This window comes from Mus musculus, chromosome 5 (genome assembly GCF_000001635.26).
Source record: "Mus musculus strain C57BL/6J chromosome 5, GRCm38.p6 C57BL/6J".
Taxonomy (NCBI): Eukaryota; Metazoa; Chordata; class Mammalia; order Rodentia; family Muridae; genus Mus; species Mus musculus.
The window spans coordinates 83,335,938-83,358,305 of NC_000071.6; the positions used below are offsets into that span (position 1 = coordinate 83,335,938).

General features: G+C 34.6%; 1 protein-coding gene across 1 annotated transcript in view; it reads right to left on the minus strand.

Moving 5' to 3' along the window:
• Tecrl (trans-2,3-enoyl-CoA reductase-like) overlaps positions 1 to 19,258 on the minus strand; it is a 77,074-nt gene extending 57,816 nt beyond the window's left edge. The window contains exons 1-2 of the mRNA NM_153801.3: positions 18,836 to 19,258; positions 2,312 to 2,363 (exon numbers count right to left, since the gene is read on the minus strand). Of these exons, the coding sequence (NP_722496.2) occupies positions 2,312 to 2,363; positions 18,836 to 19,063 (280 nt within the window). The 5' untranslated portion in view covers positions 19,064 to 19,258. The remainder of the gene's footprint in view (positions 1 to 2,311; positions 2,364 to 18,835) is intronic.
• Positions 19,259 to 22,368: the final 3,110 nt, after the last annotated feature.

Sequence of the window (22,368 nt, forward strand, 5' to 3'; positions counted from 1 at the left end):
TCATCCCATTCCTCTGTCCCCCTGTCTCTAAGAAAATGTTACCCCACCACCACCTGGCCCTCCCTACTCCCTGGGGCCTCAAGTCTCTCAAGGGATAGGTGTGTTTTTATTTTTAGTAAGTTTAATAAGCATACCAAATATTATGCCTGGGAGAAAGGATTACTTAACAGTAGTTAATAAATCTCAAGTCTTATTATAGTTATTAAATCTGATCACACGTTTTGTCAGTTGGATATTTCTCAAATTTTGCACAAATTACTTTTACTTTTTTAAGTCATATTCAAATTTCTGTTCACTTAAATAACAATTTCCTCTTACTGAATTTCTGACATTTTAAATTTTAACATTGCAAGTACTGTTTTATTTTGATCAGTCCTTTATGCTCAGATTGCATAATCCCTAAATAAGCGTTCTAAGAGTATAAATAAGCAGAGATTTTTGTGTGAATAATGAGTATAATTACCTATGTAGACTATGTGAATAGGTAATAATTTAATTTATCTCTGGCTTCTTAATATTTAGCCGAAGGTGGCTTGCAATTCCATAACCACATGCTTTTCAACCCCGCATTGGAGGGCTTAAAGGCATGGCCTACCACATTCAAAGTCTCAAAAATAAAGTTGTGGTCATGTTTTAATAACTGAAAACTTAAGACATCCCATGCTTCAGAAAATATAGGGACACAATTACAGAGAATTTGATAACCAAGTTAGTTCTAGAAAAATGAATTAAAAGAAGCTATGTGGATACCCCGTATTTCATTTTGGATATTGTGCTGCCCTGATCTTTTATTTTTAATGTATTAAAAACCTACATGCCTTTAAGATAAGATATCAACACACATCTTCACAAAGTAACTTGAAATGTAAGCAGTTTTAAAGTAACTATATTCCTCATTGTATATGTCTCTTAAAAATACCTTAAAATCAATAGTCTTAAAATATTTATCCATTTAAACTCTACTAATTGTAATCCCTTGTTATATTTTTTGTTTCTTTGTTTGTTTTGTTTTGTTTTGTTTTGTTTTGTTTTGTTTCGAGACAGGGTTTCTCTGTATAGCTCTGGCTGTCCTGGAACTCACTCTATAGACCAGGCTGGCCTCGAACTCAGAAATCCACCTGCCTCTGCCTCCCAAGTGCTGGGATTAAAGGCATGTGCCACCAACGCCAAATATTTTTTGTTTCTTAAAATGTATATAAATACTGTATAGGCATTCTTCTTTTAATAGGAATGATGTTACTATTTCCATTACTGTAACTGAACTAGTCATATCATAGGGATAGCTATATATAAATCTAGATACAGAGCAATAGTTTCTATTTCTTTTAAAAGAAATAATTTCATTATTCCCTGAGTTTATCTTCAAATTTTATACAATGAATCAATATATAAAATTATGAATTTGAATATATTACCCAAAACACACATTCTGTTCAATAAGACATGATAAAAAGAATCTTTAAAATTATATAAGTACAGAAATTAATGATATATCTTAATTCTCCAGGCATTGGCATATTATGATATATCAACATAGGTTTATAACTATGAACTTTCATAACAGAAGCAGGCTATGCATATAGAGAGTTATCTATTTGGAAAATGTCTCTAACATTGACTTGACTTTAATAATTATACAATCAAGCTTACCCTTATGAAATAGTAAACAATCGTATTTTCCAGTAATTTTATTTTCATTGTTTGAAAACTAGAATGAATTTAATTATTAAAGCTAGATTAAAAGTAAATATATATATGTAAAATATGAATACGTTAAAGCAAATTATAGAGATTTTTGTTAACAGAACAATGTTATCCATCAATAAGTTTAAACAATATCATTTATAAGTCTTGTAAAATAATTTTTATTTAGAATGGATTTAACTTATTTAAATAGTTGGAATAAAATCATTATTTAATGTTTTGTACTAATATAAAAGAAATATTTTTTCAGTTAGTTTCTTTATATATTAAAATTTCTTCATATAAAAGAATATTGAACTATAAATTAAAACAATTTTATATATTTTCATTGAAAAAAACTTAAGATTTTTCTTGGGATATTGTTAACTGCCTATCTCCTGAATGTTGGCATGATTTTCCATGATTAGTACTCACAAAAACCTGTTTAATGTTAAAGCACCAAAAAGTGCATCAAATGTGAGAATCATTATATTTAAGAATTACTGAGTACTAAATTATCAAAGAGATCAGTTTTAAAATACAGCTTTAATGTGCTTGCTCTTAAAGAAAAATTTGAGCCAATTTGAAAATATGCTGACATACATTTTAATAGATAAATAAAACTCACATGCTTTGTGAAACTTCTGTTTGACATCATGAATAGTTGATGTTTGTGTGACCTGAAAGAAGGAAATACAATTATAAGAAAAACATGATAATTTCTGCTAAACAAATATTTAAGAATCATGGTGATGTTGGTAAAATGTCAGTAAATTTATATTTTAAATAACTTTTAAATTCTATTTTAAGAAATAATATAAGTTATTAATATTATGTTTGAGTTTTTTATATATAATAATGGTAATATAAGTACAATCAAATATATTCCTCTAAAGCATATCTTTAAATTTTTCATCTTTTCAAATTATTGAATTTCAGTCTTCAACAATCAAGAGAATATTGAGTAAAAAGGATGACCAATTAAAAATATCATTTATTCAGAATCAGGTGCTGTTTGATATACATTTGAATCATACAGTAAATACATTTAAAATTATGGTATATAGAACTGTTTGGAGACAAGTCACTTACATGATTTTATTAATAAATTATGGTAAATTATTTTACAGCAATTCTCAACTGAATACATTAAACATACACCAAAAATCATACAAGGTGCATCATATATTAGGTTTAATATATTTTTATCTCTAATTACTGAGAATAACACATTTACAAATGCAACTTGGTTTGAATTATTTACAGTAGAAAATGACTGAAGCCAACGGTTTCATACTAATACATCAAGCTATCACAGTCCTTCTTTACTTTCTGTTTATATCAATTTTCAGAACTCATAATTCTTTTTACCACTCATTCTTTATACTTACTTATAAATATGCCTTGAAAGCACATTTTAAGGTCACTTCCTACAACTTGATTTTTTTTTTCTCCTGTAGGTTTAGGAGATTGGTGAAATATGTGATGACCATATGAGAAAAAATGTTTATCAAGCTCCGTTGACTGATTTCTAATTATGGCTTTAAAAAAAATAATTAAATAAAAATGCATGAAAAAGCATACATAAAATACTTATCCAAAAAGGTGGTACACTGATAAAAAAAAAAAAAAAAAAAAAAAAAAAAAAAAAGACTGTCAAACGTGCCAAACACGCCTGTATAAGCCTCAAGGGTCAGTCAAGTTCCCCGACCACTAGAACACACTTAACTAATCTGGGACTGCTCGGAGTATGCTCCAAGATTTCCAACCAGCACTTCAGATCTGTGACCAGTTGGAATCTGAAAACTAAAACTTGAGTGACCCTAAAACTGAAAAACATCACTGTGCTACTAATACACAAAATTTCATATTGGATAATAGCAATCAAAGACCTGAAAAGCCACACAGTATCAACAAACATCATACACGTTTTAATTCCAGATATAAAGATACAAGCTCAAAACCACAGAAATAAAGAAATGACATAATATACCTTTTCCAGAAACCAGAACTCTTATTTTAACATTCTCTTAAAAACTAGCTTAGCTGAAATATAAGACAAGAATTTCAAAATAGGAACTGTGAATGAGGTCAAGGACTTTAAAAGATTATGAATAAGCACCTCAAATAAGACATTATAAAATGAATTAAGCAAAACAATTCGAGATATGAAAATGTAATCTCATAAAGAAATTGATTCACTAAATGTCAAATTGAAATAAAAGTTGAAATAAAACACTCAGAAATAACACAAAAAGCTCAGAGGAAGTCTTACCAACAGATAAAATAAAGTGAAAGCAATAATTTCAGGATCTGAAGATAATGTAGGAGAAATGAATAGGAATATCCAATAACACAGTATGGAAAGCTTATGACTGCTAAGAGAATGACCCAGGAATTGTCTCTAAGTGTTTGTTAATAAACTTTCCCTTTCATCCAGTTTTCAAGAATCTTCTAAAGGATAAGTGAATATCACATTAATTTAGTCATTGTCATAAATCACTGTTATATATACAAAGAAAGAAATAACTCTCTCTCTCTCTCTCTGCCTGCCTGCCTTAGAACTTTTTTATTATTTCTTTTTTATTAGATATTTTTTATTTACATTTCAAATTTTATCCCCTTTCCTGGTTTCCCCTCCATAAACCTCCTATCCCCCTGCTCACCAACCCATCCACTCCCACTTTCTGGTCCTGGGATTCCCCTACACTGGGGTATAGAGAGTGTTTCTCTTCTTTGGGATTGTTGTGAGAAGATTCCTTAGTAAGTTAACCCAGACACAAAAGAACACACATGGTATGTATCCACTGATAAATGGATCTTAGCCCAAAAGCTCACCATGCCCATGATACAACCCACATACCATATGGAACATAGGAAGAAGGAAGGCCAGGGTGTGGATGTTTCAGTCCTGCATTGATGAGGGAAAAGGATGATAGTGGGTATGGAGGGAGGGGCACCTGGAAGGGAGAGAGGAGGATGAGGAAAGAAGAGGGGCAGTATCAGGTCCTGGAGGGGACCAGAGAGAGGTGCACAGGGTCAAGAAATTGAATAAAAAATATATAGCAGTGGAGGATGAGGAACTGGGGATAGCCACTGGAGAGTCCCAGATGCCAGGCAAGCAAGAGGTTCACAGGACACAACAGCATATCTTTAGCTGAAATGTTCACTGAAGGGGAGATAAAACCTGCAGAGACCACCTTCAGTAGATAACAGAGCCACCATTTGTGGAATGGGACCATCTACCCATCAAAAATTTTATAACAGAAATGTTCCTGTGCAAGGAAAGACAGGGACAAGAAAGGAGCAGAGATTGAAGGAAGGGCCAACTGGGGACCACCCCACCTGGGAATCCATCCTGTCTTCAGTCAACAAAACCAAATAATATTGTTGTTACCAAGAGGCACTTGCTGACAGGAACCTGGTGTGGTTGCTCCTTGGGAGCTTCGGTTAGCAACTGACCAATGCAGATGCGAATGCTTGGAGCCAACCATCAGACTGAGCTCAGGGACCCAGGTAGGGGAGCTTGTGGAAGGACTGGAGGAGCAGAGGGGGATTGCAATCCCATAGGAAGAAGCATGTTGGCTGGATGGACCACCCAGTGCTCCCAGGAACTAGACCACCAACCAAGGAGTGTACAGGGAGGGATCCATGGCTCCAGACACATATGTAGCTGAGGATGGTCTTATCTGACATCAATGGGAGGGGAGGCCCTTGACCCTGTGGAGGTTTGATGCCCCAGCATAGGGGAGGAGGATGCTGGCGTGGTGAGGCAGAAGAGGGTGGATGGATGGGAAATCACACTCTTAGAAGCAAAGGGGAGGGGAAAAAGGGCAGGTGTGGTGTGGGGGAGGGGTATTTGTGGAGGGGTAACTGGGAAGTGGGAGATCATTTGAGATGAAAATGAATGGAATGATTAAACAAACAAACAAACAAATAAATAAATAAATAAATAAATAAATAAATAAATAAGAATACAAACGCCCAAACTGGAAACTTTAACATTCTACTCTTTAATATTTCTTATAAGAAATCAATCATGAACAAATAAGCGAGCAAGGTTGAAGCTCGCTAACTGAACCAAGTGTATGCATCTGAAATTCCGCAGATTGTAGTTAAGGCTTGACTCATTGCTGGTTTGCCAACATTTACATTGATGAAAGCAAAGTTTTCACATGCAAGAAATGAAAGTTGTGTCTGTTTACCATCTGTTGTCTTTTTAAAATAAACTATTCATACTATCACTGTTTGCATAACAATATTTTTCTCATGTGTCCTGGAGCTCCTAAAATTGAACAGACATCTCTAAAAGACTGTCAACACTATAATTTTGGAAAATGAAATGGTTAAATAGAAAAAAAAAACAACAGCTGGTTCAATCTGTTTGTTAAAAATTTGTATTTTTTGACTCAAAAATTATCAGTGAATACTGAGAAAACTGTTACCACAAGCACAAAAGAAAACAGAATGAAAATTTTCCATCATAAATGATTAAATATTAAGATTTACCACTCCTCAGAGGAACACATAATATAAACACTCAAACAGGCTTGATAGCTGGTAGAAACTGCCACTTGCTGGCTTTAGAACAGAAGGAAGAACATGGCCCCAAGAGAATAAAACCCAGGACTAACGCAGAAAAGAAGAGTAACTGTAAATTTCTTTATATATATCTTAATTAGGTATTTTCCTCATTTACTTTACCAATGCTATCCCAAAAGTCCTCCATACCCCCCCCCACTCCCCTACCCACCCACTCCCACTTTTTGGCCCTGGCATTCCCCTGTACTGGGGTATATAAAGTTTGCATGTCCAATGGGCCACTCTTTCCAGTGATGGCCAACTAGGCCATCTTTTGATATATATGCACCTAGAGTCAAGAGCTCTGGGGTACTAGTTAATTCATAATGTTGTTCCACCTATAGGATTGCATATCCCTTTAGCTCCTTGGGTACTTTCTCTAGCTCCTCCATTGGGGGCCCTGTGATCCATCCAATAGCTGACTGTGAGCATCCACTTCTGTGTTTGCTAGGCCCCGGCATAGTCTCACAAGAGACAGCTATATCTGGGTCCTTTCAGCAAAATCTTGCTAGTGTATGCAATGGTGACTGCGTTTGGAGGCTGATTATGGGATGGATCCCTGGATATGGCAGTCTCTAGATGGTCCATCCTTTTGTCTCAGCTCCAAACTTTGTCTCTGTTACTCCTTCCCTGGGTGTTTTGTTCCCAATTCTAAGAATTTTTAGTTTAGAAAATGGGATAATAAGTTCAAAATTTGCTTTAAAATTTGTAAGTATTTCTTACATAAGCAAGTAATATTTTAATACTGAGATAAATAAAATCCTCATTTACTTGAGATTTAAGTTTCAATTAATTTCCACTTATTAATTAAGAAATAGTTGAACAGATTCTTAGTGAAAGTTAGCTCTCTGAATACTGAATCCAGTCATCTAAATGCTTATCTTGGTAGATCATATCTATTACTCTGTGACTAGGGATGCTTCAAAGCATCTCCTAGGCTTGCTTTGAAGGCATGAAAGCCTATGTTTGAGCCCCAGCACTACATCAATCAGTATGATGGGCCCTCTCAAAATCCTAGCACTTATGAACTGAAGGTAAAGAAAGGATTCGAGCATTCAAAGTCAACTTCAGAAACATTGTAAACTTGAGGCCAGTCTTTGTTATATAATATTGTCTCCAATGGCAAGGTATGGGGTATTTTTGCATGAAATTTGCAGCTTATTAATAATATTTCTTAATAATATAAATATGAAAATGACCTGTTCAATATGAATTCTCTGTTAAATCAATATATATTACTGATTGTATATTCATTTGTAAGAATATGATTCTTCTATCATAAAATATTTATATATTATAGTGTTCCCTCAACAGATACCAAATATGCCTTTCTGTCAAAAGATGAGCACTAATATATATATATATGCCAATTTCTCTAAAGCATATACCCTAGAAATTTAAGAAATAGATACATCTGAATAAATATGATTATATATGATACCAAAATAGTACTAGTAGGTTTTGTAAAAAATTTACCTGAAGTACAGCTTAAAACAGAAAACAAAGACAAAAAAATGTAAAAAATAATTAAAAATAATGTTAGAGTTTTGCAGTTTACCCATGCTTAGAGTAGATTTAGCATCACATCTGTACTGAATTAAGTCTGAATTCTGATTAAATGAAGTTCAGATTTTCATTCAATGATGTTTACAACAAGCAGGTAATAAATCTGTTTTCAGTGATGCATACACCAGTATAGACAAATAAATAACTCATCAAGAAAGCAATTTATCAAACGCTTTGCTAGAAGAAATTACTAATTACATTATATTATGGGTTTCAAAATCAAATAATGAGCAATTGCAAAGTTAAAAGCCTTTAAACATGAAATAATTTTAAATGTTCATTTCAGAAGCTTTAAAACCACAGGATGGGAAAGATAAGTGGCCAGAAGCAGCACAATTCTTAATTAATCCCTCATTTGCACACTTGAAAAGAGAATGAAAACAGAAGTTCAACACTCCTCTAACAAAAAGAAAGAGCAATGCCCCATGACATTCAAAATGAATCTCTTGAAAAGAGAATCCCAGACTCTTGAACACATCACACTGCAGTTGTTGGCTCAATCATGTCACTTCCTTAAATCTTAGCAGATCAACAGAGATTAATCAGCTTCAAAATAAACCAATAAAACATGATATCCTAGTGGTTTGGAGCCTGAGAAATTTGCTCATGGAAAAAATTTAAGGCAATGAGATAATTTATTTGGCTTTCCTGTGTTAACTCCTCTAAGGCATCTTTTACTGCATCTTTAATCCCAGCACTTGGGAGAGTTTGAGGCCAGCCTGGTCTACAAAAGTGAGTTCCAGGACAGCCAGGGTTACACAGAGAAACCCTGTCTCAAAAAACCAAAAAAAGAAGAAGAAGAAGAAGAAGAAGAAGAAGAAGAAGAAGAAGAAGAAGAAGAAGAAGAAGAAGAAGAAGAAGAAGAAGAAGAAGAGAAAGAAAGAAAGAAAGAAAGAAAGAAAGAAAGAAAGAAAGAAAGAAAGAAAGAAAGAAAGAAAAAGAAAGAAAGAAATTGCCACCTCTGCCACCTCTCTCATGATGACCTTCCCATGTGATGAAGTCATTGGGCACATTAAATAGAAGACATTTCATCAGCTCTTCTAAATACATACACACACACACACACACACACACACACACACACACACACACACCACACAGGCACATGCCATCTACAGTCTTGGAGTTGGAGATTCATATCAGGAGTAGAGCAATTGCCTAGTCCCTATCTCAAATAAAACAAAGCAAATTAAACATAGCAAAAACCAACAACATTTAAAAAAACAAAAAACAAAACTCTAGTTGAACTCATCAAGTACCATGTTCATTTAAAAAAACAATATTGTCTTTACTTGTGTCAAATGACATGTGCATGTCTTTTTCAATAATAGGGATATCTGAAGAGTATGAAAAATCTCTCTCAGTGTGACTTCAAGCTAGGGTCTGAGACTGTGGCTCACTTCTGTGTTATACTCTTCCCTTACATAGCTTCCGGGAATTCCTCACATATCAACAGTCATTGATGTTCAGGCTTTTATATCAAGTGAGTATGGTGTTTACAAAGATCCCATGCACTTCCTCTCATTTACTTTGATCCACCATTTAGTTACTTTAAATACCTAATGTATGACAAATGAGACGTAAATAACTGCTCTAGCTTTCAGAGAATAATAACAGCAAAGATTGTGCATGCATACTATATATGTACTGTATGGAGGCACCTTTCCTGTAATTTTTAATCTATGGGTGATTAAATCTGCAGTGAAGAGCCCATTTAAGCAGAAGCATGAATAATTGTTGAAGAAAGTGCAGATAAGCAGGAAAGCAGAGGAAAAAAAGAACATCATGATTGAAGGAGAAGATAAACATGAGCTCTATTTTTTTTTCTTTTTTTAGATTATGGCACTGCAAAATATTTTTGAGTTTATTTGACAATAGACAATTCAACAAACTTTAATGAGTATACCTTCATACAATTGGCCATGTTGATTTGGATAGGATTATAGAAGTATTTGAATGCTTTTGGCTGAAGAGCTGTTGAATGTTGAGAGTTTAATTGACTGTTTTGGGGAAAGTTTGGAGATGGAATGGCTAAAGAAATGGAGACATTTGAGCCCAGGCATATCAAGTTTTAGAGAGAAGTTTGGGATTCCTTCCAGATTTTATCAGAGACATTTGTATTTAAATGTGGAGGGGGGTGTAGACACAAAACCATTACTTGGTAGTTGGACTCAAAAAAACATCTGTGATTAGTAAGAGACCAGTATCATCAATGATGAAATCTTCTGGGAAGTACTTCCTTGGGGTCAACTCATAGAGGATATTGCACACAGATGGCCAGCATTGCTCCTCAAGCTGTCAAACAAACTTGCCAAGAGGTAATTTTCTCCCATGCAGTACTGGTTTGGGCAGCATACAAGCAGCAGAAATGACAGAGTCATGATGACAGGACATAAGCTGGAGAGATGGTTTAGCCCTATGAGAGCATAGTATTCTTCTATATGCTCCTTGTTTGATTCCAAATATTCAGGTAAGGTAGTATATAAGTATGTGTAACTCCCCATCCAAGATTCTGAAACTGTTGCTCTCCACAGACACTTGCACCTGCACCCACATAGAAATACCCACATACAAACACAGAGAGGAGGAGCACATATGTAATAATTAAAATAAAATTATTATTGGTAAATGAGAGCAGAGTGAAAGATTGAGTTAGGACAGGTTTTTTTCAAAGATCTCCTATCTTCAAAATAAAGACTTCTCCACAATGGTCCCCCAGTATTGACTGTTAAATAAATTCCAGACAGGATTTCCCCTCAAACAACCACCTAACATACTCTGGTCAGTTCAGAAAAGAATATTTGGTACAAAGAATATTTATAGTATTTTCTACTTTTAATATATTATTATACATAGGCATGATGTACATTTTAGCATGCATGTTGGCCTTTCTACCTGTCTGAGAAAAAAAATTGAAAGGAAACGAACAAATCTCTACAATTTAAGACAGTAAGCACTATCAGTCAGTACGGGCTGGCTTTGTGTCAACTTGACACAGCTGGAGTTATCACAGAGAAAGGAACTTCAGTTGGGGAAATGCCTCCATGAGATCCAGCTATAAGGCATTTTCTCAATTAGTGATCAAGGGGGAAAGACCCCTTGTGGGTGGGACCATCTCTGGGCTGGTAGTCTTGGTTCTATAAGAGAGCAGGCTGAACAAGCCAGGGGAAGCAAGCCAGTAATGAACATCCCTCCATGGCCTCAACATCAGCTCCTTCTTCCTGACCTGCTTGAGTTCCAGTCCTGACTTCCTTGGTGATGAACAGCAGTGTGGAAGTGTAAGCTGAATAAACCCTTTCCTCCACAATTTGCTTCTTGGTCATGATGTTTGTGCAGGAATAGAAACCCTGACTAAGACAAATTGGTACCAGCATAGTGGGGTATTCCTGAGACAACATGACCATGTTTTGGGGAGGACTGTGGAAGGACTTTGGAACTTTGGGCTTGAAGATCCATTCCTTGTTAAGAGCTCTGTCAGATGTTGTGTTGGAGCTTGGAAGATAATGTTGAGAACAGTGCAGAAGTTGGAGGTCTGGCTTATGAAATTTCAGAGGGAAAATTAAAGACTCTTTTCAGGGCCATTGCTGTTTTGATTGGGAAGATTCTGTAGTTCTGGTTACCTGGGGCTAAAGAATCAGCTGTGATTAACAAGATACCAGAACTACTAAAAAAAAAAAATAAAATAAAAAACAAAAACAAAAACAAAAAAAAAAAAAAAAAACTTTGCATTACTGGGACTATTGATGCTGGTTAGCTGGAGCTAAGAAATTAGCAGTGATTAAGAAGAGACCAGCATCGTTGAGGTGACATCTTCTGGGAAGTGTTTTCTGAAAGCACAAAGAGGCTGTGTTCCAGAGATAGCCAAGGTTATACTCCTGTTGCAGCAGGACTTCGTAATATGTAAGGGTCACCTGGGTGGTACTGGTTTTGAAGGCATGAAGTTGTCACACAGAGCAGCTGAGGCTCGGCACTGTGAGAGGCCATGGAAGGCCATTGGTGAAGGTGCAGCCTCAGTTGCAATTGACGGCCCAGGACTGAAGGGGTCATGCAGTGTTTTGGAGATGCCAGTACCATGAGATGATCACCAAGAGCAGCAGCAGCAGTGGAGTACAGGCATCTGAAGCCTAGAGGGTGACACGAGTGCTACAAAGGGCATGGCTGGAGTAGTGACCCAAGCCCTTGGAGGAGCCCAGAAGATCATGAGTTGGATCCCAGACATTGGACAGTTGGAGATTGATTTTTGCTTTTGATTGTGACCTTGCACTGATATTTTCCCTCTTGAAGGAAGAAACTTTTTTAGTGAAGCCCACAGTTAAGAGACTTTTAATTGTAAAGACTTTGGATTTTAAAAGAGATGGATATTTTAAAGAGATTGAAAATTTAAGAATATGTAGACTGTGGGGCATTTAAAGTTATTTAGACCTTGGGGATGAATAAGAATGTAAGGGTTGAGGCTTAATAGTGATGTGTTTGTGTGTCAAGTTGACAAGGGGTCGATTGTACTGGAGAGTTTTGTGTCAACCTGACACAGCTGGAATTATCACAGAGAAAGGAGCTTCAGTTGAGGAAATGACTCATGAGATACAACTGTAAGGCATTTTCTCAATTAGTAATCAAGGGGGAAAGGCCCCTTGTGGGTAGGACCATCTCTGGGCTGGTAGTCTTGGTTCTATAAGAGAGTAGGCTGAGCAAGCCAGGGGAAGCAAGCCAGTAAAGAATATCCCTCCATGGCCTCTGCATCAGCTCCTACTTCCTGACCTGCTTGAGCTCCAGTCCTGACTTCCTTGGTGATGAACAGCAGTATGGAAGTGTAAGCCAAATAAACCCTTTCTTCCACAACTTGCTTCTTGGTCATGATGTTTGTGCAGGAATAGAAACCCTGACTAAGACACAGTCCATGGTCTGGAACAGCTTGAGGACATGAACCATCATCTTGTTTGCAGCCCTCTCCATCTATTTCCATAGTCAACCAAACCTACTTCATAGTTATCCCCTTCTATTCATATAGTTTGCTATTCACAGTTCATCATATACATACTATGTCTTCAAGGAGGGCCCCAACTTAACACATTGTTAAGTCCTCCATGAATACCTTGTCAGTCACTGTATAGATTTACAATCATTGTATAGCCAATTCATAGTTTAGCAATAAAATGTTTTATTTATGTAATAATATATTTAAATGTAAATGTAGCATAATTTAGTTAAATATTCACAATAAAATCTTTTATATAACAACTAAACTTATGAAGATGATCCCTGTCATTAACGGGTTGATGAAGACGGGAGATATTTGTTGGTCAATTGGGTTTAAAATTGAATTTAAATAGTTGTTAAGATTAAAATTTTTGGAGTTTTTTTTTTTTTACAAATCAAGTTGAATATACCTAATAAAGCACAAGTAATTAAAAATAAATAACGGGGGATTTTATATACAAAATTATCATCAGTATTTATTGTATTATTCTAATATATGTATATATAACAAATGTATATTCCATGTATGTATATTATCTATTGATTTGATATGCCAGTTAGCCTGATATACTATTATACAGTGCATTCATCTCTCAAAATAGCCCACCATACCCATAAATATGCAGTAGTATTATATCATATAAAAAGGGCATAGAACTTTAAACTGGAAACCATCACTTCAATAATTTGGGGGTTTCTTTTTATAGCTTTGATATGAGGGCTTTTGTCTTGTCTTATTGTATCTTGTTTTGCCTTTTTTTGGTTGATGTTTCTCAGAGGCCTGTGGTTCTGTGAAGTAAAAACAGAGGGAGAGTGGATCTGGGAGAGAGTGGAGATAGGGGAGGACTAGAAGTACTGAGAGAGGAGAAAATGTGGGCCAGGATGTATTATTTGAGAGAAGAATCTATTTTTAATAGAATAAATTGAAGGGGTATTAAGTCTTAATTTACTGTTATACTGGATTAAGGCTTATGTTTTATTCATTTTTACAATTTAACTAATGCTATTTTATTTCACATATGTCAAAACATAAACTACACAAGACCCTTAAGCTATATCTATTACTGGGAAAAATATATATTTCAGTGTTTCTTATACTATAAAGGGTAATTGATAGCATTCCCTTTTTTAGAAATAAGATTTATTGGGCAATTAAAAATTGTTCAGCTTTCTAATAACATTCTGATATGTCTGAATTAAATATTCACAACCTGCTAGCTGTATCATTCTATATTATAGAAAATTCAAGGAAGAGAACTAAGCAGAAAAAAGTAAGTGTGGAAGAAAGGGGGTACTGGTAAGAGGTAGAAGAAAAGAAGCAAGACCTGTTAGTGACATAAATGTAAAAATTAAAAAAATAAACCCAGAAGTCTCTGGAAAAAATAACACATAACCATTTTAGAACAGATAATATTAACAAACTAACACACTGGCTATAATTTGCCAGACGTATTTAAATTGGCACTACATAGAGTTTTAAATTTTTTTCAGAATTTTGTAAAAATATTTAAAGATACACTATTTAAGAGATTCTAATTCTAAGGTCATCTCTACTGTTCTGTAGCAGTAGGTCATATGTGGACCACTGGAGGGATGTTTGTGCTTTATTTTTATGAGACATTTAGAAAGATTCTCTTGGGGGTGAAGGGTAAAGAGAAGAATAAAATAACCTCCATCTCTTTTGAATAAAGATAAAGAGAACAGAATGTGAAGACCCTGCACTATCTATCACTCACAGCACTTTATGCCCTTGCTCTGTTCTTGAATAAGTGACTTAGTGTCAGGCAAGCTTCTGGCATTTTTAAATATAGGAGCTAATGACAACAGCTAAGAGCTACAGATTCACCATTTCCTTAAAATTATTTTTATGCAGTGTCTTATATTTTGATGTTCCAGCAATCTCTTAGCAATGACATTAACAAGGTATTTTGAAATTCCTCATCTTATAATTGTTAATTATTCATGTTGTTTTATTATTATTCATAAAAAACCCTTCGTGAATAAACATCGCTATATGATCCAAGAAAATTATGACAGCTTTTGCCAACATTATATATATATATTTTTTACTGTTTAACTATCGACTGTATTTATACCCAACCAGTGAACAGAAGCTGCTGACCCCTGTGGTTGAATTAGGGAAAAGCTGGAAGAAACTAAGGAGGAGGGGGACCCTGCGGGAGGATCAGCAGTGTCAATTAACCTGGACTCCTTAGGTCTCTCAGATATTGGACCTACAACCAGGCAACATACACCAGCTGATATGAGGCCCCCAACACACATACAGCAGAGGACTTCAGGTTCTGGGTTCAGTCAGAGAAGATGCATCTAACTCTCAAGAGACTGGAGGACTCAGAGAGTTTAGAGGTCTGGTGAGGTGGGGAGTGGGGGTGAAAAAATCCTTGTGAAGCCAGGGAGCAGGGAGGAGGTATGGGATGTAGAACAGTCCAAGAGTTGACTGGGAGGGGTAAAAAAATCTGGAGTGTAAAAAAACAAGATTAAATAAAATTTTAAACATTAAAAAAATAAAAATAAAAATAAATTTTATCCAATGTCAAGAAATGTCTTCATGTGGGAATAAGTTTACCTTAATTACAGCTAGGAAATCGCAAAATGTTTTATAGTACTCCAATTTAAACCTATTGCTTTAGAAAAAGAGAGCAATATCCAGGCTCTTGTTTTGAAATGGGTGTCACTTATTAACCACCTAGCCATTAAAACTTTTGCATTGGTCTAAATGCAAAAGAAGTTGAAGGGAAAGAAACAGTAAAACCACTCAGTTTGTGAATCCAACATACTGTAATCAGACCAAACAGTGAAATAAAAGTAAACACAATGTCATATAGTAACACTTGTAGAGAATATGGGAGAAAGGCATGTTGAAACATATTAAAGGCTCAACATTAGGAATAGCCTTGGGGGAAAATGTGACAGGGAAATCCAAAGGAAGGCATGGCCTAGTTACCAGGTGGAGTGTATTATCTGACACAATGTAACAGCTAGCTCTGGTTACCATGTAGGGAATCCACTGTAGGTGATAATGACAAATGCAGGCTGCAGATTTAAGCAAGCTGGCAGTGGAAGTGGCAGGGATTTGTCACTGTCTGGATAGACTTTGAAGGTATTGTCAAGAAGATGGATGGTGTGTGGAGCATGAGATTAAGGGATGAGTCATGACTCCCACGAGTATCTAGAGAGTTATTTGAAGGGTAGTTTCCGTTTATTTACTTGGAGATCTCTAGGGAAGCTAATTAGTGCAAGATCTGCACAGAACCCACTCCTGGTATTTGAAAATAATATTTTAAACTAAATATATAAAATATATCTTCAAATCATACATTTATCATAATAAAATAAATGTATTAGCCTTTTTTCTTAGTGTTTGTACAAACAAATACGTCTTTCCAAATCATGAGTATAATTAAAAGTAACTTTGTTCACATTATGTTTTAGGAATGGCCCTAAGATGTCTCATATATTATCAGCTTCAGATATGCTAAATTAGGCAGGTCTAATAAAAGATACAGCTACATAGAAGATGATGGAGACCATGATGATGATAGACAGATAGATGATAGGTTGTACCATATATATCTAATGAATTGGACAATGATGAATCAACAGAGATCAAAAGTCAATATGTTATTTTTTTTTAAGCTGAAGAACTACTGTAGAAATAAAATGGTTTTGGAGATAAACACATGTATCCTGAGAACATTTCTAATTGATTAATAATAGAACATGCCGTAACCCCACTGTGACATATTGGGATTCGGAGGTCTTTGCCACCACTGCTCTGGATTCTGCAGGTTCCACTTCTGAGAACTGAGGAATATAAAGGCCTGGGTGACTTAGACATAAATAGAATAAGACAAGAGAAACACAGAGAGTAAAAAGAGTAGGGTTTGAAAAGAGTAATAAAAGAAATGGAATCTCTATACTTTATACTCTATACTCTATACTTTTCAAGAGAAAGACAAAAAATATAAAACTAGCAAACAATATCAGCTGTCATGATTAAAACTTCAAACTAATTGAAATCATTAAAGAACAACCAAAAATGTACCTTTACCCATATCTTGTTTCTTTCATGCATCTTCATCGTGATGGAATGAATCATTTTATGGCATAAAAGAAAACAAACAAGCAAGCAAACAAACAAACAAAAATAATCACAGAGCAACTCCTCCTAACAATGCAAAATCAGAGATTTAAATTAATATGCCTAAGTCTTATAGCATGTGTGTGGGCGTGGCAGCTTGTAGTAGGGGGCTGGCACAATATGCACTGTACTCTGGACTGACTTTACCATAAGGAAGAAAAGGAAAGAAAGAGAGAGAGAGAGAGAGAGAGAGAGAGAGAGAGAGAGAGAGAGAGAGAGAGAGAGAGAGAGAGAGAGAGAACGAAAGAAAGAAAGAAAGAAAGAAAGAAAGAAAGAAAGAAAGAAAGAAAGAAAGAAAGAAAGAAAGAAAGAAAGAAAGAAAGAAAGAAAGAACGAACAGTGGAGCAATTGGGTATAAAAGAAGAGAGGAATGAAAGAAAATAAGAAATAGGGTCATGAGGAGTTCAAAGTAAACCCCTTACTAAAATGTTATTTCTATAAAATAATACAACTCAGATGTGAGCACCAGGATTTTACAGTTAAAATTCCTAAGACAGTAGCTTTCTGATATTTCCTATTTAATTGAATTAATATCTATGAAACTGAAAGGTATTCTCATTTCTTCAAGGACAATATCAGATATGAGAATAATAATTAACAAGTGTTTACATTTCTTATTTTAATGTAACAGTTCTTCAACTCTCTGCTACTTGTTAATTGCGTAATTACCTCTTCTGAACTTTTTATCCTTTCAGACATTTAATAGGAAAATGTTGCAAATGTCAGCTGTTTCTGAGAAGACTTAAAATTTATAACCATTTTCTATTTCTGAAAGCAATGTTGGAAAAAAAATCAAAGAAAAGACTTTTGTATTAAACAGAAACAGATTATATGGAACCTATATATCAAATATTCTTTAACATAAAACATATTTCTCACTTACAGAAATATAGATTTATAAGATTTCCAACTATATACAAGTTGATGATTAGAATGTCCTTAGTGTTACTTGTGACCTGCACTAAAATATAGCATTTTAATGTTTTTTAACCTAAAAGTAAATCATTATGTTTAAGTTGTAAATTACTGCCATTACAGTTAGTAAATTTGAACATATATAATGTTTTTGACAGTTATGAAGAGCAGTGAACAGTACTATTACCTAGCAATCCACCTGCAGTATGCTTACATAGAATAAGTGATTGGATATTTTGTTTATACAAAAAACATTCAATAGTGTTTCTATAAAACAAAATACATAACTTTTTTGAAAATATCAATGCTGTAATGAATTGAAGTTGCTGCCTTTTCAAATAGATGAAAAACATTTTGGTGTATGATACATGCCCTTAAATCTTCAATAAACACATTTTCATACTTCATTTTTTTTCTGATCTAAGATATACAGATTACAGCATTCTTCTTGAAACATCTGTGCCTACAGATGCAGAAAGAGGGGACATTTAAAAAGCTGTATTCTTTAAGACTTTAAAGACTGCTCTTTAAAAAGGTAAAAGCTTTAGAAAAGTAAACAACAAAAACAATATACTAAAATATATTAAACGTTTACAATCTGGACACATACTAAATACTTTTAACTTTTATTGCTTTTATTTTCTATTTTCTACAAGCACTTGTAAAATGGTGTACATTTTATTGCTATAAAAGCATGAAAAGAAAAAATTTTGATGCAATCTGTGTTTTATTATAAATGTTTTTACTTAGGGATTATAGGCAATACAGCAGAAATTGAAATGATTATTTATGGTAAATATGAAAATGAAGCAAAAGTATATAAGGCAACTTCTTCACTCAAGAACTAAGTTTGATGATTAGTAATGCATTTAGCAAAGTCCTGTCATTTAATTTTGAAGTTAGTAATTTTGAGCCTAACATGAAACATTTAAGAAGATAAATAAAGCTTACCTTATCCACAATACATATTTGTTTTCTTGTATGAGCATCCAGTATTTCGATCTCAAAGTGAGTCGTTTTTGAATGTTTGACTGCTGTAGTAGTTTTGAGCGGGCCTGCTGAGAGTACAAGTTGTGACAAAGAGTGGAAATTTCTCGCATTATTCTTCATTGTGGACTGTGGCAGTCCCTGGAATAACAATTCCCTCTTGCGTTCCAGGGACTTGTGCCTTTTGAACATTGTGTGAACTAGCAGGGGAATCTGGCATGTAAACAGGAGATACTTGCAAGAGTACTCCCTTTGTGCCTGTTAAACACTGCTGTGGACGCCCTGGAGGTCAAGTGGCATGCCATTCCAGCGGTCTAGTTTTATTTAGCAGGCTGGGAAACAATGACCGATCTGATTTCTATATATAACACTATTGAGAACTGCTGCAGAGTAGTACATTGCCTTCTGCATTTGAATTATTTCTTGCTTTCTCTTTTTATCTCTGTTACTTATGAGTACTCTTATCTGAAATTCCAAAGCAGAAAAGAACAGAGTGCTTTTATTATCTCCCAGTTCCGGATACAGTAATCTTCAAACCTATTACACACTGGTTCTCATTCATACATAATATACTCCAGCAGGGTGACACCATATAGGGTGAATCATAACGCTGCAAAATATTATATAAGACAGTTAAATTGAGTCTATAGTTAAAGTCATAAGATACACATAAAGTCAGCTATAGGATGAGTTTCATTTAGTGACAGAATTAGAAACTTAGCCCAGAATGAGAAAGATTGAACGTTCATAGAGAAAAAACCTGGCAGGCAGCATATATTGTAACCATGTAACCACATAAAAGGCAAACTGGAATACATTTGAAAAATACTCTTTAAAAATGTAAACATTATATAGCATATAATATATATATATATATATATATATATATAAACACATATATACTCATATGTATAAGGTATATGGATCTATCTATCTATCTATCTATCTCTATATATATCTAATTATAAGATATATAAAGAAACACAGATATATATGTATATATATATGTATATATAATTATATATACCTATGTAGGTCTATTTCTCTCACACTCTCTCCATATATATATACACACACATATGTGTGTGTGCATAGATAGATAGATAGATAGATAGATAGATAGATAGATAGATAGATAGAGAGAGATAGAGAGAGAGATAGAGAGACAGACAGACAGACAGACAGACAGACAGATAGATAGATAGATAGATAGACAGATAGAGAGATAGATAGAGAAAATTCTGTGTTTACCCTGAATTATTGTTTGAACAAAAAACTCAGAAATTTGACTAACAAGACATTATCAATGATAATTATCAGTTTGGAAAGGAAATTAAATTAGAAGAAACTTCACAAACAGTAAATTTTAAAACTATTCACGATAAACTCAAGCCAGAGAGAAGACCCCGTGAGTAAAGGACCTTACAAGCAAGTCTGATGAGCTGATTAGGGCTCCGGGTTCCACAAGGTGAACTGAGTAAACTAAGCTTGCAAATTGTCCTCTGACAACCATAGGCATCTCAACACCCAACACACACACACACACACACACACACACACACACACACACACACACACCCACACACCCAACACACACACACACACACACACACACCCAACACACACACACACACACACACACACACCCAACACACACACACACATACACACACACACACACACACACACACACACACACAGACAAACTGTAATTTGTTTTTTGTTTTTGTTTTTTTTTTGTTTTTTTTTTTGAGACAGGGTTTCTCTGTGTAGCCCTGTCTGTCCTGGAACTCACATTGTAGACTAGGATGGCCTTGAACTCAGAAATCTGCCTGCCTCTGCCTCCTGAGTGCTGGGATTAAAGGCGTGCGCCACCATGCCCGGCCACAAACTATAATTTAAAGATTACAAAAACCACAATACACTCATCTCAAAGTTTGTGTAAAATGATCTCAAAAATGTAAAATATGACATAACCCACTCAGCAATATATTATCTATAATATCAATAATGATTAAAGAAAGGGAAAATGATAGGGAAAGTTATAGCTTAAATCTTGAAAATTTTATATATTAATCTGTGATAATTACTTGTTTAAAATATGAGAAAATAAAAACATTTTGCAGCTAATTTTTATCATATATGGATGAAGTAATTATTTAAAATAAAGTGCCTTTGGTTTTTCTTAGTTGATTTATAACATTGATACTTCAATTAACAATGACTCATTACATTCATAACACCAGCAAATTAATAAAATTTGCAGCCATACTGGAAACTGATAAAATAATCAGTGATGAACCAGAATCTTCATTGTAATGAAATATAGTTATAATAAAATGTAAATGAATTTTCAAAAGGAATATCATTTTTCTGGTCTCATCATTTTTTGTCTTCTTTAACAACAGCAAGAAAAAAAAACCAATTATTTCCTTACTTCAAAAACAAAATCATTTGGGTTCACTTTTTATTAATCTGTGTTTATATTTATGCATATATATATGTGCCTGCTTGTTTGCATGTACAACACGACAAGTGCCCACAGATGTCAGAAGATGTCAGAATATGGTTTGGATCTTCTGTGTGTGGAGATTTTGGCAAGTGTCAATCACTTAAGATGCTAATTAAACTAAGGTCCTCTGCCAGTGCAGGGAGTTGTCTAAACTGCCTATCTGTCTCTCCAGCACTTCATTAGTTCAGTTCATAAAATAATCAAACTTTGTAGAACAATGTTAATATATAAAAACAAATTAGCATTATTTTATAATTTTAGTTTAGCTTGTAGTTATGACGTTTGGATGTGAATGGTTATCAATATTTGTGTACACATAAGCAGAATACCACATAGGCTAGAATAAGAGACAGACCTTGAGAAGACAGAGAAATGAAGGACTGTGAACTGATAAGAGAACTCTAGTCCTCTGCAAGAACTCTGAGAAGGGAAAGACCCCCATGGGTACCAACCTGTTCTGACACATCCAATCTCAGCAGGGCTAGGCATATCCTTTCCCACTGAGGCCAGACAAGGTAGCCCAGGAAGGGGCTAAGGACCCAAGGGGAGGCAACAGAGTGAGAGTTAGGACTTGCTCCACTTGTTAGGGAACTCACCTGGAGAGCAAGTTGCATATTTGCTATGTATGTATAGGAAGCCAAGATCTAGCCCAAACCTTCCCTTTGGTATATTATAATTGAAGAACCAATTTTGTTGAGATATAATTAACAGACATTGGTGGAATATTTTCATGGTCAGGTTTTGAATTTCAAATTCTGAGATTAGAAATGTGAATAGTATCTTGCTCACCCTAGAATACTGGGATATAAAGTGGCTTGTAATTCCATACATATTTCTTATCGGCTTGAGACCTTGAGAACATTTTACTTTTTATGTCCAACATATTGTTCACAAACATTACTTTCTATTTGAACATCACTTTCTATTTGAAATTTCTGACTATATTTTCTTTACAGATTATTGCTGCTCCTATTTTGTGCAATAC